The following is a 12,798-nucleotide window of genomic DNA, read 5'->3' on the forward strand; positions in this document are numbered from 1 at the left end:
TGATTGAAGCTGACTTATTAGGAAGTCAAGACAAAGAGGAAGAAGTACCTCATGGACCGCTCGCTGAGCTGCAGAAAGCTACTTGTGTCGTCTGGGTTGTCGTCCTCATTGGCCAGCTGGGACCAGCTTCCTGTACTCTCCTCGCTGCTGCTCGGAGGGTTGGGGGGTTCTTCCAGGGGCCTGGCTTCTTTCAAGACTTCTGCTTCTGATTCCTTTCTGTTCTTGAGGCTGTCACTGCAGACATCAAGACAATATTACCAAGAGAGGAGGTGCAACAGGGAGCTGTTCTCAGAGTCCACACTGGGCTCCCGTGAGCCTACATCTCCACACACCAGGCATGGTGTTGGATCTAGTGGAATTTTACTGTTAATGGTTGCTCCCTTTGAAGCTGAGTACCACTTTTCTTCTTGAAACTAAACTCCACTGGCTTTCTTATATCTTCCATTTAACACTGTTTACTAGATTTATTTGTTTTTAAAGTAGGTTGAAAGGAATCATTGAGGTATAGTGGTGTTTATCATATGTATTTATGTGTGTGTGGCAGGGTGGGGGTGTTAGTACACACATGCCAAAGGACCTGAGGAGGTCAAAGGGAAACTTGAGGGAGTTGGGTTTTGCCTTCTGCTTTATGTGCTCAGGCCTGGTAGCAAGTGCCCTCTGACAACAGTGGGGACAGGGATGGTGTCGTGGTATGTCTGTCTTTTGTGTGTTCCTCCCCTTAATAAAACTGGCTTTCCTTACCACAATATTGAAATTTGAGCAGGGTAAAAGAGAATGAATGATGTGGTCAAGGATATGGTGTTAGTTCCAAAAAAAAAAAAATGTAGGAATGAACTAAATACAGCAACAGAGGAGAGGTTCTGGCCTTTTTTATTCACCCAGTTGAAAAACAATTTTGGACCCAATTCCTTATTATACTATAGAAAAATTCACTGCAGGATAGTTCTTGCTAAAAAGGGAGCTGAGCCCTAGCGTCTGACATGGAATATCCAGGTTAACAAATAAGTCTGTCAGCACATTTTATTTTATCTCAATTTCATGCTCTGTTTACAGCAAGCCTCACATCTGTGCCATAAAATAGGAATTCAGAACCAGTAATGATTACCCAGAGTGCTACTTTTTGTTTGCTTTCGGGAGAAGCGTAGAGCCTCACTAATTGGCGGGTGAATGACACAGAAGCGGGGCGCAGATGTATGTCATCCAGCAGCCCCCATTCTGACCCCTCCGTTCCCATAGGAGCTTCAGAGGACTGTGGCCATGCCAGAGTCAGCTGTCCAATCTCCACGTTGAAAACAAGCCGAGTGTTCTGATTTTTATCTCACACGCCTACGCACCATCTGTGTCACGGTCATGAGATTTCCTTAGGTCAGTTTTTCTTTTAACATAACCCAACTGTGTTTATTTTAAGCCATCGTCATAAATGTAAAGTAGAAATCTCTCGGCCCAGGTAGAAGGCAGCAGATTGAACAGACAGCTGATGCCAGGTAGTTATGACCATAGGAAACCCTTAGGAAGAAGAAATGAGAGCAGACATTTTTACTTCTTATATATTTTATTTGAATGTTGAATGCATACAGGTGCATATACTCACCAGTCTTTGAGGTAAAAACAGCATAATTTTCTCCCTTGATTTTTTACAATCACCGAAACACAGTTCCATTTGATGATTTACTCTCAGCTAAGTTTTAAAAATTTAATTTGATAATCCTTTAAAAGATTTTGCTTGCATTTGTTTGTTTACTTTGTGTATGTTAGTGTGTGGGTGAGCCTGTGCCACACGTGGGTGTGAAGGTCAGAGGACAGTTTACAAGAGTCGGTCTCCCTCTGCTGTGTGAGTCCTGGGATCAAGCTCAGGTTTGACCCACGGAACTCTTGCACTGGTCCTGATCGTTTTTAGTTTTTAATGATGGACACTTAGTACACAGATAATAAGCTGTTCTGATTTTAAAAAAAGAAAACCAGAAACATTTTAAATTATAGACATCTTTCTTAAGAAGCATTACCATCATATCACAAATTTTAATAAGTTTTAATTTTAACAAATTTTAATAAATTTAATAAGTTTTCATTTGGAGTTAACTCTCCTTGTAATCAACAAATAATTTGCTAATTTCTAAATATAATGATGTCTAATTATTATGGAAGATTTTGTATAAATCCTTTATCATTAACTTTAGAGTTAATTTAAGCATGATCAGAGAACATATTCCTTATGTTCTAAATTCTTTTAAATGTATTGACTTCCTTTTTAGCATATGATACATCATGAAAAATGTTTTAAGTACATCTGAAAAATATCTATACTTTGCTGTTGGGGTAGGCTGCTCTTTTTTTTTTTTAATTGCTTTTATTGAGCTCTACATTCCTCCCTGCCTCTCCCCTCCCCTTCAATCCTCTCCCAAGGTCCCCATGCTTCCAATTTACTCAGGAGATCTTGTCTTTTTCTACTTCCCATGTAGATTAGATCCATGTATGTCTCTCTTAGCATCCTCAGTGTTGTCTAGGTTCTCTGGGATTTTGATTTGTAGGCTGGTTTTCTTTGATTTATGTTTACAAACCACTGAATAGTTAGTACATATGATAATTGTCTTTCTGAGTCTGGGTTACCTCACTCAACATGAAGTTTTCCAGCTCCATCCATTTGCCTGCAAATTTCAAGATGTTATTATTATTTTTTTCTTTCTGCTTTGTGGTACTCCATTGTGTAAATGTACCACATTTTCCTTATCCATTCTTTGGTCAAGGGGCATTTAGGTTGTTTCCAGGTTCTGGCTGTGACAAACCATGCTGCTATGAACATAGGTGAGCACATGTCCTTGTGGCACAATTGAGCATTCTTTGGTATATACCCCAAAGTTGTATTGCTGGGTAGGCTGTTCTTAAATTGTATAAACTAAGCTGATTGTGAATGTTGCTTCTTTTAGAATCAATATTTTAATAAGTGTTTGAGAATTTCATACAGTATATTTTGAATGTCTTTACCTTCCTCTTCCAATTCCCCACTTTCCTCCCTCTCCATCTTTCTATTTCTCCTTCCCCACTTTGAGACATCGTCCTCTTTTTATCCCTTCTTTTCCCATGAGTCCAGTTTGTTGTCGAGCTGGTCTTGGGAGTGATGGTGGCCCTGGTGTGATGCAAATAGGGTTGCACCAATAGAGAAATCCAGCACTTCCTCTCCCAGCAGCTCTTTAGCCAGGGGTGGGATTTCCCGTCTGCTTTCCCCTTTCTATGCTAGATTATGCTGTTATGGAGCAAGAGCTGGACTTGTGTTTGTTGTCCTATCTCTGAGTTCATTGCTTGCGTGTGCCCTATTGTCTGGAAACATCCTTGCTGTTGCTTCTATTGTAAATATATACACACATTTGTAGCATGTTTTTATATTTTTATTATTTCATGAATTACTAAGAGAAGAATGTTAAATTTCCAATATGGTACTGTGTCTAGTTCTCCTTCTAGCCTTTAAAATTACCATTTGATACTTTGTTACTTAGGTGGCTCTATATATAAGAGGACTGTATACTGGATGGATTGACCCCCATTAGCTTATAAATATCTTATAAAATTAAATATATTATATAAACTATATATATAGCTTATAAAATATCATTATCCCCAGTAATGCTCTGTATCCTGAGGGCTATTTGGCCCTTAAATTCTCTTGTTTTCCATCCTTTTACTCTTGACCCATTTGCAACTTTATATTTCAGATCATTTCTTCCACACAGCTTGTGTTAGGGTTTTGCTTTTTTATACAAAAGTATAATCTCTGCCTTTTAACTGAAGTTAAAAGTGTTTAGATCACGGATAATTAATGTGACTATCAATAAGGCTGGATTTAAATAAAAATCTTGTTTTTCTATTTGTCCCATATGTTCTTAGTTTCTTTTTAACCCTCACTCTAGATTCTTTTTATTTAACTGAGAAAGTTTTAGACTTTTGTTTTTAATCTCCACTATTAATTTACAATTATAGTGCTTTGTTTCATATTTTTAGTAGTTATTGTAGAATTTTTGGCATTTATACTCAGTGTATAGCTTACTGTCAGGTTACATTATAACAATGATGTTATGGAAGGCCTGTACACAACATATTTCTATTTTCCTTTTCCTGTTCTTTATGCCACAAATGTCATATATTTTAGTTTTTCATTTGCCATAAAATAAATACTTTCTACTTAAAATAGCATGTTTTGAAGAAATGCAAAATAAGATGAAAAGACTGTGTTTTGTATTAGTCTACCCTGTTGATCTTTGTGATTCTTTCTCCTTTATCTATAGTCAAATCACTGCTAATATTCATTTTTATTAATCTACACATTTCTGCTTACACTTATTACATAGTGGTATATTATCCTAGTGGTATGTGCTCTGAGATTTTGTTTGAACAAAATTTGTTTTTTTTTTGGTTTTATTTATTTAAATTTATTCAATATATGTTTGCCATAAAATATATAGAGAGGTCAGAGGACAACTTATAGGAATTAGTCTTCTTCTATTATGTGGGTCCAGAAAGTTAGATTCATGTTGTCAAAGTTGGCATCCAGCATCTGTACCCACTGAGCCATATCGCTTGTCCCAAAATGATTTTTATTTAATAAAAGCTAATATGCTTTATTCTTTAGAATATTAAATACTTATTCTATGTCTGTAGGCAGAGGCTGCTTATTTGTTTCCCTGCCGCCCTGACCTGAAATAATTGTACAGAAATTGTATTAATTATGATACTGTTTGGTCAATAGCTTAAGCATATTTTTAGCTATCTCTTACTTCTTAAATTAACCCACCTTTATTAATCTGTGCATCACCATGAGGTCTTGGCCTACTGGCAAGTTTCTAGCAGGCTCCCACGCGTGTCTTTCTTCTTTGGCAGCTACATGGCATCTCCTTGACTCTGCCTACTCTCTCTCTCTATCGTTCCAGCCTGCCTATATTCTGTTAAACCATTGGCCAAAAGCAGCTTCTTTATTAATCAATGGCAATAAAACATATTCATAGAATACAGAGGGGAATCCCACATTACCTCCCCTTTTCAGTCTAATTAAAAAGAAAGTTGTGTTTTTTTTTGTTTTTTTTTTTTTTTTGCAGTTCGAGAGGTTGTTTTTATTATGAGTTACTGTTACTTAAAGTTAACAAAAAAACGTTTGGGAAATTACAGAGTGAATATGGCTGGATGTCTTACAGGGCAAAGAGAAAAACCATCATCAGACAAAAACCACCCCTCTTTCATCTCACCTTAACATAACAAGATTACATACAACAAAATAGTTATCAGGCAAGAATTACAGTTATAATATTTAGTCCATTTACATTTGGCAAATTAAGGAAAATATTCTATCATTTATTCTATCTTTGTGAGTCTAAAGTTTTATATCTAATCTATCTTTTATCATAACTAAGGAAAAGTATAACTATCTGTCCTTCAACTCCATCAAAGACCCCACAGGGATATAATGTTACCTAAATAAACAGGAAGTACATTGTAAGCAACTTCCAAAACTCTAGAATTGACAGAGACAGCTTGCTTCCTGGACAGTCACCCAAAGTTCTTCTGTAACATTGGGGCACCCGCCTTCAGCCTACAGGCCCATAAGGTCTAGCAGACTTTTCCATGAAGCAGGAAATCTGAAAGACTGTTTCACCTCTAATGTTAGTTTTTCAGGCACTTTCTTCTGTATCCTGTAGAATGTCTGACAGGCTCTTTAATGAAGCAGGAACCCTGAGGGACCATCCCATCTTTTGGAATGTTCAGCAATCACTTTTCTGTGGGTCCTGCATGTCCAGTTCATCCAGCATACCATCAAGCAGTCCAGGCAAGAGCAGTTTCTTGCCCAAATGGCAGGCAAACTTTATAAGGAGCCTCTTAGATGCCTATCATTCTCTTGAAGTAATTGGTGCTTCCAGGAGCAGACACTGATCTATTCCTGAGAGAATACTGGGCACTGAAGACACTCCACTTGGAGCTTGTTTTCTACTTGGCAAAACTGGCCTTTGACCAAAGAACATCCTATGCCTTGACTACTGACAAAATGCATGGTATCCAGATAGGACAAGCATGATACAAGAAAAAATACTACCAAACCTTTCCAAGACAGGGTAAGACAGTTTTGATGGAGGAAGGTCATTGGTTAAAAAAATAAAGAAACTGCTTGGCTGGCCCTCATAGGTTAGAACATAGGTGGGTGGAGTAAGCAGAACAGAATGCTGGGAGGAAGAGGAAGTGAGCTCAGACTCGACAGCTCTCCTCTTGGGAGCAGACACCTCAGAGAGACGCCATGTTCCTGGCTCCTGGGCAGACACACGCGATGAAGCTCCGACCCAGGATGGACGTAGGCTAGAATCTTCCCAGTAAGCGCACCTAGCTGTGCTACATAGAATATTAGAAATGGGCTAGTCCAGGTGTGTAGTAATTGGGGCAGCGGAGCTGCATCCCCAGCACCCCAGCTGCCCACATGGCTAGCTTATGCTCCGAAATAACAACACACAAACTGTATTCATTTAAACACTGCTTGGCCCTTTAGCTCTAGCCCTTACTGGCTAATTCTGATATCCTGATCAACCCATCTCTAATAATCTGTGAGAACCGGTCTTACCGGGAAGATTCTAGCCTATGTCCATCCTGGGTCGGAGCTTCATGGCATGTGTCTGCCCGGGAGCGGGGCATGGCGTCTCTGAGGCGTCTGCTACCAAGAGGAGAGCTGTGAAGTCTGAGCTCACTTCCTCTTCCTCCCAGCGTTCTGTTCTGTTTACTCCCCCCCCCCACCTATCTTCTAACCAATAAAATGGGCCAAGGCAGTTCCTTTATTAGCCAATGATCTTCCTCCATCACCAGGTGCGAGAGTTAGCTTAGAAGAGGCTAGATAGAAATGGGCCAAGCAGTGTTTAAATGAATACAGTTTGTGTGTTGTTATTTCGGGCCTAAGCTAGCAGGCGGCTGGGGTGCTGGGGACGCAGCCCCGCCGCTCCTATCACTACACAGTTTTGAAAATTTTTCCTGCCTCTGAAAATGGTCTGTCAGTTACTCTAGGGCTTAGCCAAAGTTGATTGCTCTAATGTTGCAAATGAGACTTTGGGTGATTACCCAGGTACCCAGTTGTCTCTTTCATTTACTGGACATTTTGAAAGCTGCTTGATTGCACTTCCTGTTTACTCAAGTAGTATTATATCCCTTCTCAGGTCTTCTATGGGGTTGAAGACTAGATAGTTACATTTCTTTTATGATTTGGCCAAGCCATTTCAACTATAAAACTTAGACTTCTTAGGATGCTAAATTGTTTATGGTGGTTGTAATTCTAATTTTTATACTTGATATTTATTGTTATTGTATATAGCTTTGTTTTAGGCTTAGAACTCGCTTATTTAGACAAAAGGAGGAGGTACTGTGGTAACTTCTTCAGTCAATAGCCTTTAAGATACCAGCCCACTTGGAAGTGATCGCTTGGAAGGCAGCTATGCTCACCAACTATACCACCAACGCAGATTGACCTCTTATACTATAAAACCAGCAGTAAAGCTTGCACTCTCTCTTCCTCTGCTGCTGGATTCAGTTCTTCTTCCCCTTTCGTGCAGAGGACTGTGATATGTGAGTCTACCCCTAAATAAATATCTCTTTGTTATGCTCAGTTTTGAGCTAGTGTGGGACTACTTTGTAGCATCCATCAGCATATGTCCATAGATAATTGTAGCTCTCACATTTCATCAAAGAGCTTCTTTTTGCAGTGGTGATTTGACTTTTAATCTATGATTTTGAGATCAGATACTTCAACCATGGCAGTGGTGCAGATCCATTTAATACTACATCATTCAGAGTCATTATCCTCCTCCTCCTCCTCCTTCTCCTCCTCCTCCTCCTCATCATCATCATCATTATTTATGCCCTAGCAGTGCTTAAGCATGCATGGGCAGTCTGTTTATGGCCGTTCTCTAGTTGTTCCTATCATAGGACTGAGTGGTTTTAGGTGCTTATAATTATTGTCATACTTAAGATTCCACACTCTTCCTTTTTGCTCTCTATTCACTATTTTTAGGGCCTTCCTTTTTGCTTTATCCCATACATGCCTCCAAGCAGTGTTATCTTTGAGCATCTGCTGCCATTCATTCTCATAACATGGCCAAAGTATCTCAACCGCTGTTGCCGTATCCTGTAGTTTACTTCCTTTTGTAGATGAAGATGTTCATTAATATCATCATTGCACAACCTATCTCTTTGTGTGACACCTAGAATCCTCCTGACATATGCATCTCAAACACATCCAGCCACTGTTCTGAGGAGCCTTTCATTGTCCAGGTTTTAGAGTTGTAAAGAAGGCAGCTCAAGACAAGTGTCTCATATACTTCCAATTTTGTCATTGTCTTTATGTCTCTTGCTGACCAAACTTTCCCTAGTGCCTGGAAGGCAGTCCTTGCTATTCCGATATGCCTCTTGACATCTGAAATAATTGCCTCCTTTGAACTGAGGTTTTCTCTGGGATAGACAAAGTTGACTGTTTGTTTGAGGTTCTGATTCTTTATTTTAATGTTAGAATTCTTGTGGGCCCTTTCCATGTATTATATCTCAGTCTTCTTGATGTTTATTTTTATTTTCATTCATTTCCACAACTCTATCATGGTCTGCAGTTCATTTGGACTTTCAGCAATTAGTACTTTATCATCGGCAAAATGTAAGTTATTAATTCGCACAACACTTATCTGCACGCCCATTTCCTCATCCTATGGGGCTGTTCCAGGAATATATTAAAGAGGAGTGGTAGGAGGATTCATCCCACTAGATCAAAATTACAGATCTCAAGTGTGTCTGTTTATCAGACCATTATAGAGTCTAACTGTTGAAGTCACAAACCCAATTAAACGTTTTCTTTCGTAAGTTGTTTTGGTCATAGTGTTTTATCACATCAATAGAAAAGTAACTAAAACAAAAGACATGTTTATCTATGTTTTGGTAACTAGAAACAAAGTTGACTTAAAGACCCACACAGATTTTCTTTTTCTCTTTTTCTATGAACATCAATTGCTTACTTTTGAAAGAAAACTGACAACTATCTTCCAAAGTGGTCATCCATTGTACTAATGGTTTGTAACATATGACATCCTAGCCAGGGCTTGGTATTGTCAGTGGTTTAGATTTTATTCATCTTACTAGATATTTACTGTATTTGATTGTTTGAAATGTCTTAAAGGCATATGATAGCTGAGCATTGTGTTAGCCTTTTGTCATTGTGTCAAATGCCCGAGAGAAATGATTAAAAGAGGACAGGTTCACTTAAACTCATGGTTTGAGAGGGTTCAGTCTGTGGATACTTGGTTTTTGTGCTTTGGGGCTCATCCATAGTGAAGCTGACATCATAAGAGTATCATGTGGTAGAGCAAAGTGGCTCTTTTCCTGACAAAAAAGGAGGTAAGTAAGGAGGCTGACAAATACAAGATATAAATATCCCAGACACTTCTCAAGCAACCTATTTCTTCCAACTAGACAATCTAAGTTTACATCACTTCCCAATAATGTAGTCAAATAAGGAATCCAAGAATATGTGGATACAAAGTTTACATGAAGCCTTTGTGATGGAATCTTTTTGTAATGACTATACCTACTTGCTGGGAATCTAGCCTTTAACTCTTGAAGCTTCATCTATTTCTAATATGTTGTTCATTGTCTTACTGCTGAATTTTGAGAGATCTTTTTTCCCCTTGAAGTTGTGTTGCCTTATTAGGTCAGTCCCATGCTTATGAGTAATTTGTCAATACATAAGAACATTTGAATTTTACCATTTTAGATAGTTTTCATTTATTGGGTGTGTCTTTTAGAAATATGCTTTGATAGTCTATGACTTATCTTATTCTGTTGACAAAAGCCACTTTAAAGAATCAAGCACTATCACCAATACATCTTCAAAATATGGTGCTAACAGTCAACAAATATTTCCATTTGGGAGTGATTTCCACAATGGATCTTCATCTGTGACTCTTTTATCAAGTAATATAAAAGTAAGAGTAAGAAAGTGGTTTTTATTTCATTGTGTTGAATTTTAACCATATTTTAAAGAATCACGACGATGTCCTTCAGAGAAGAGCCTGAAAATATCTTCAGGAGAAAATCTTTCTCGACCTCCAAACAACACTGAGACTGCCTATGTCACATGCCCTACTCCTGTGTGGAAGTGGGCTGAACTCTTCCATGGAGAATGAAACTCTGTTGTCAGCTATTTTGACAAATCAAATCTCATGATAGCAACTCTGAGTTCAGCAAATGTAACTGAACTGTGACTTACTTTTCTGCTTGCCAATCCTGGGAATTCTTTTATTTCAATAAATCTCTCACTTTTCTCATGACAGGTTTCCCCTTGGGGAAAGAGACATCTCCTGAAATGAAGGCTATGGTACTACCATAGTAATAATAACAAGGTGAATTTATTGAATATTCATAATAGGTGAAGTATTGAATTAAGAGTTTTGTATATAAATCATACTTAAAATTTAAGAATTACATTATCATTCCCATTTCTGGGTGAGTAAACCAGAATGACAGATGTTAGGAAACTAGTTCAAATTGATATAGTTTAAGGCAGTGTAATAGACAGATGGATAAACAAATTAACTAACTTTTCAAATCATCTCTTTCAATAAAAATGAAAAGATTTTTCCCTCTTTATTGTTTTTCAGTAAAAATAAGTATACTTAATAAAAAAGGTAGTGTACTTCATGTTTTATGATGATTATATTTCCCCACAAAAACAAAAATGATACCCTATTTATTCTTAGTCCTCTGCATTTTGCATTTAGAGCCAACCCTTGGATTTCTGGGATATTCTACATTCTATTTCTTTATTTGATGAGAAACAGAATCATATATCTACACCCTGGAGCAAGAGGTTGAATGCTTGGGTGACTATATGGAATAAGAATCTGAGTCAGCTATGGTCTCATTCATGCAGAGTATGAAGTGTTTGCAACTTTTCCAGATGAAATCTGCTTTAGTAGTAATGTCAATGACATTTAATTTAAAACTCTATAATGAGAATCATTGTCTGATTGGGTCTACAGCTATAACTACAACCATTGGATATGAGTTCAAGATGCTTTCTAGTTTGGTCACCTTCACTGATTAAACATCTCCTGATGTCTGCTGACTTTAAGTCAGGTTCCTGGAATCTCTTTTTTATGTATTTCTATATGTAAATTTCTGAAAAGTGACATGTTGGTTATACTGTGTCTTTAGCTCTGATATGTCTCTATAGTCCCATGAGCAAAATCTTTGATGAATATTGTCTGTAGCAAAACAATTATTGATGAAACCTTGTTTCTTTGTGTATTTGACCTTCTTCGTGAGTCTTAGCTTTGAGTTTCTGGTCCTTATGTTTTTGTTCTCTCTTCTCCTTCTGTGCTTCTGTGGTTCTATCCAACTTGAAAGTTCTTAGCACTAACTATCTTAACAGGCAGTTCTTATGTTTGACTGGACTCTCTACCAAAAACCCCATGTATAAACCCTCTCCGATGGTGGTGTTTTAATACCCCAACATGGATCTCTTCTGCTTAGGAGTAAATGCAACACAGACTTTGAGAACTGTTGACATTTGGTGATTGCTGTGTTAATATATATATATATATATATATATATATATATATATATTCTTATTTCTTTGTAAATAATGAACATGTAGGCACACATTTCTGAAAAGACTGCCCTGGTTATTTCTCAAACTATATGTTTCTAAAGCTGGAATTTTCCGTTTCACTAAACTTTAATTGTGGGCTAAAAATAGAGGATTGATACAACAGTCCCCTGTGAGTAGTATGCAGGCACTTGAAGTTAGGAAAGAAACTCATATTTCTTGTGCAGCCTGAGGGGAATTCTTACCTCACCCCGGAAGTTCGTTCCTGCTGCATGTACAATCTCCTGAAGAAGCACTGTCCAAATGACAGCTTCCAGAGAGAGACTACGCATGCATGCACCCTGTGCACCCAAAGAGCTGGCACTCGTGGGACACAGGGTCCTGACAGAGAATTCTTAGAATAAGTCAGGAACGAAACTCTTTAGAGAAGAGATGCCAAAAATTTAATCTCAATTTCCTAAGTTAAAATTAAATCTCTTTCCAAAAGAAAAACAATTGCTGCTACTTATTAGTGTTATTTCTGATTGAAAACCACCACGAATAATTTCAAAAGCCACCGAAGCATTGGAGCACTTGTTTTAATAAGAAGAGTGACACCATGATTCTTCTGTTACATAAATGAATTCAATTTGTTTTGGAAGATAAAAAGTAAGTTATTCAACAAACCTCCCTTCTCCCTCCTTCCCTCCTTTGGTTTCTCCCTTTCTCCCTCCTTCCATTCATTTCTTCCTTTCTGCCTTTCTTTCTTTTGCAGTAGGCAGATATTATATTATGCCATGATTATAGAATAAAATAAGCCTTTGAATTCCAAATAATCAGCTATCTGTTCTACTTCAGTATTGCCTCAGTAATCTAATACTGAGGAAACGCTCCAACTAATGTTCACAGTTAATTACAAAATATATTTGGATTAGCCTAAAAGATTTTTTTTTCTGTGACAGCAAGGTGAACCAGAACGTTATTAGGTCCAGAATGGTTTCCTGCTTTCATAATAACCATTCATTCATGAAGTTTAGTTGAACACCAACTATAGGGGTCAGGTGTGACCTGATGGCCTTGGATGTGGGGATGACTTCACTTTGCTTCCTGGTGTATGAGTTATGCATTAAAAATATAGCATGTTGAGCCGAGTTATTATAGGTTTATGAATGTATATCCATAAGTTGACCAGGGAGATTACTGTTCTTGGATGAGAC

The 12,798-nt window shown here is 37.8% G+C and overlaps 1 protein-coding gene across 4 annotated transcripts in view; it reads right to left on the minus strand.

Moving 5' to 3' along the window:
• Nucleotides 1-12,798, minus strand: part of LOC121447007 (SPHK1 interactor, AKAP domain containing) — a 153,963-nt gene that overhangs the window by 13,586 nt on the left and 127,579 nt on the right. For all 4 annotated transcript variants that reach the window (XM_041649980.1, XM_041649982.1, XM_041649981.1 and 1 more), the window contains one exon: nt 49-234. In XM_041649980.1, coding sequence (XP_041505914.1) covers nt 49-234 — 186 coding nt within the window. The remainder of the gene's footprint in view (nt 1-48; nt 235-12,798) is intronic.

This window comes from Microtus oregoni, unplaced genomic scaffold (assembly GCF_018167655.1).
Source record: "Microtus oregoni isolate MIOR12 unplaced genomic scaffold, Mior012 000004F_ref0000308, whole genome shotgun sequence".
Classification (NCBI taxonomy): domain Eukaryota; kingdom Metazoa; phylum Chordata; class Mammalia; order Rodentia; family Cricetidae; genus Microtus; species Microtus oregoni.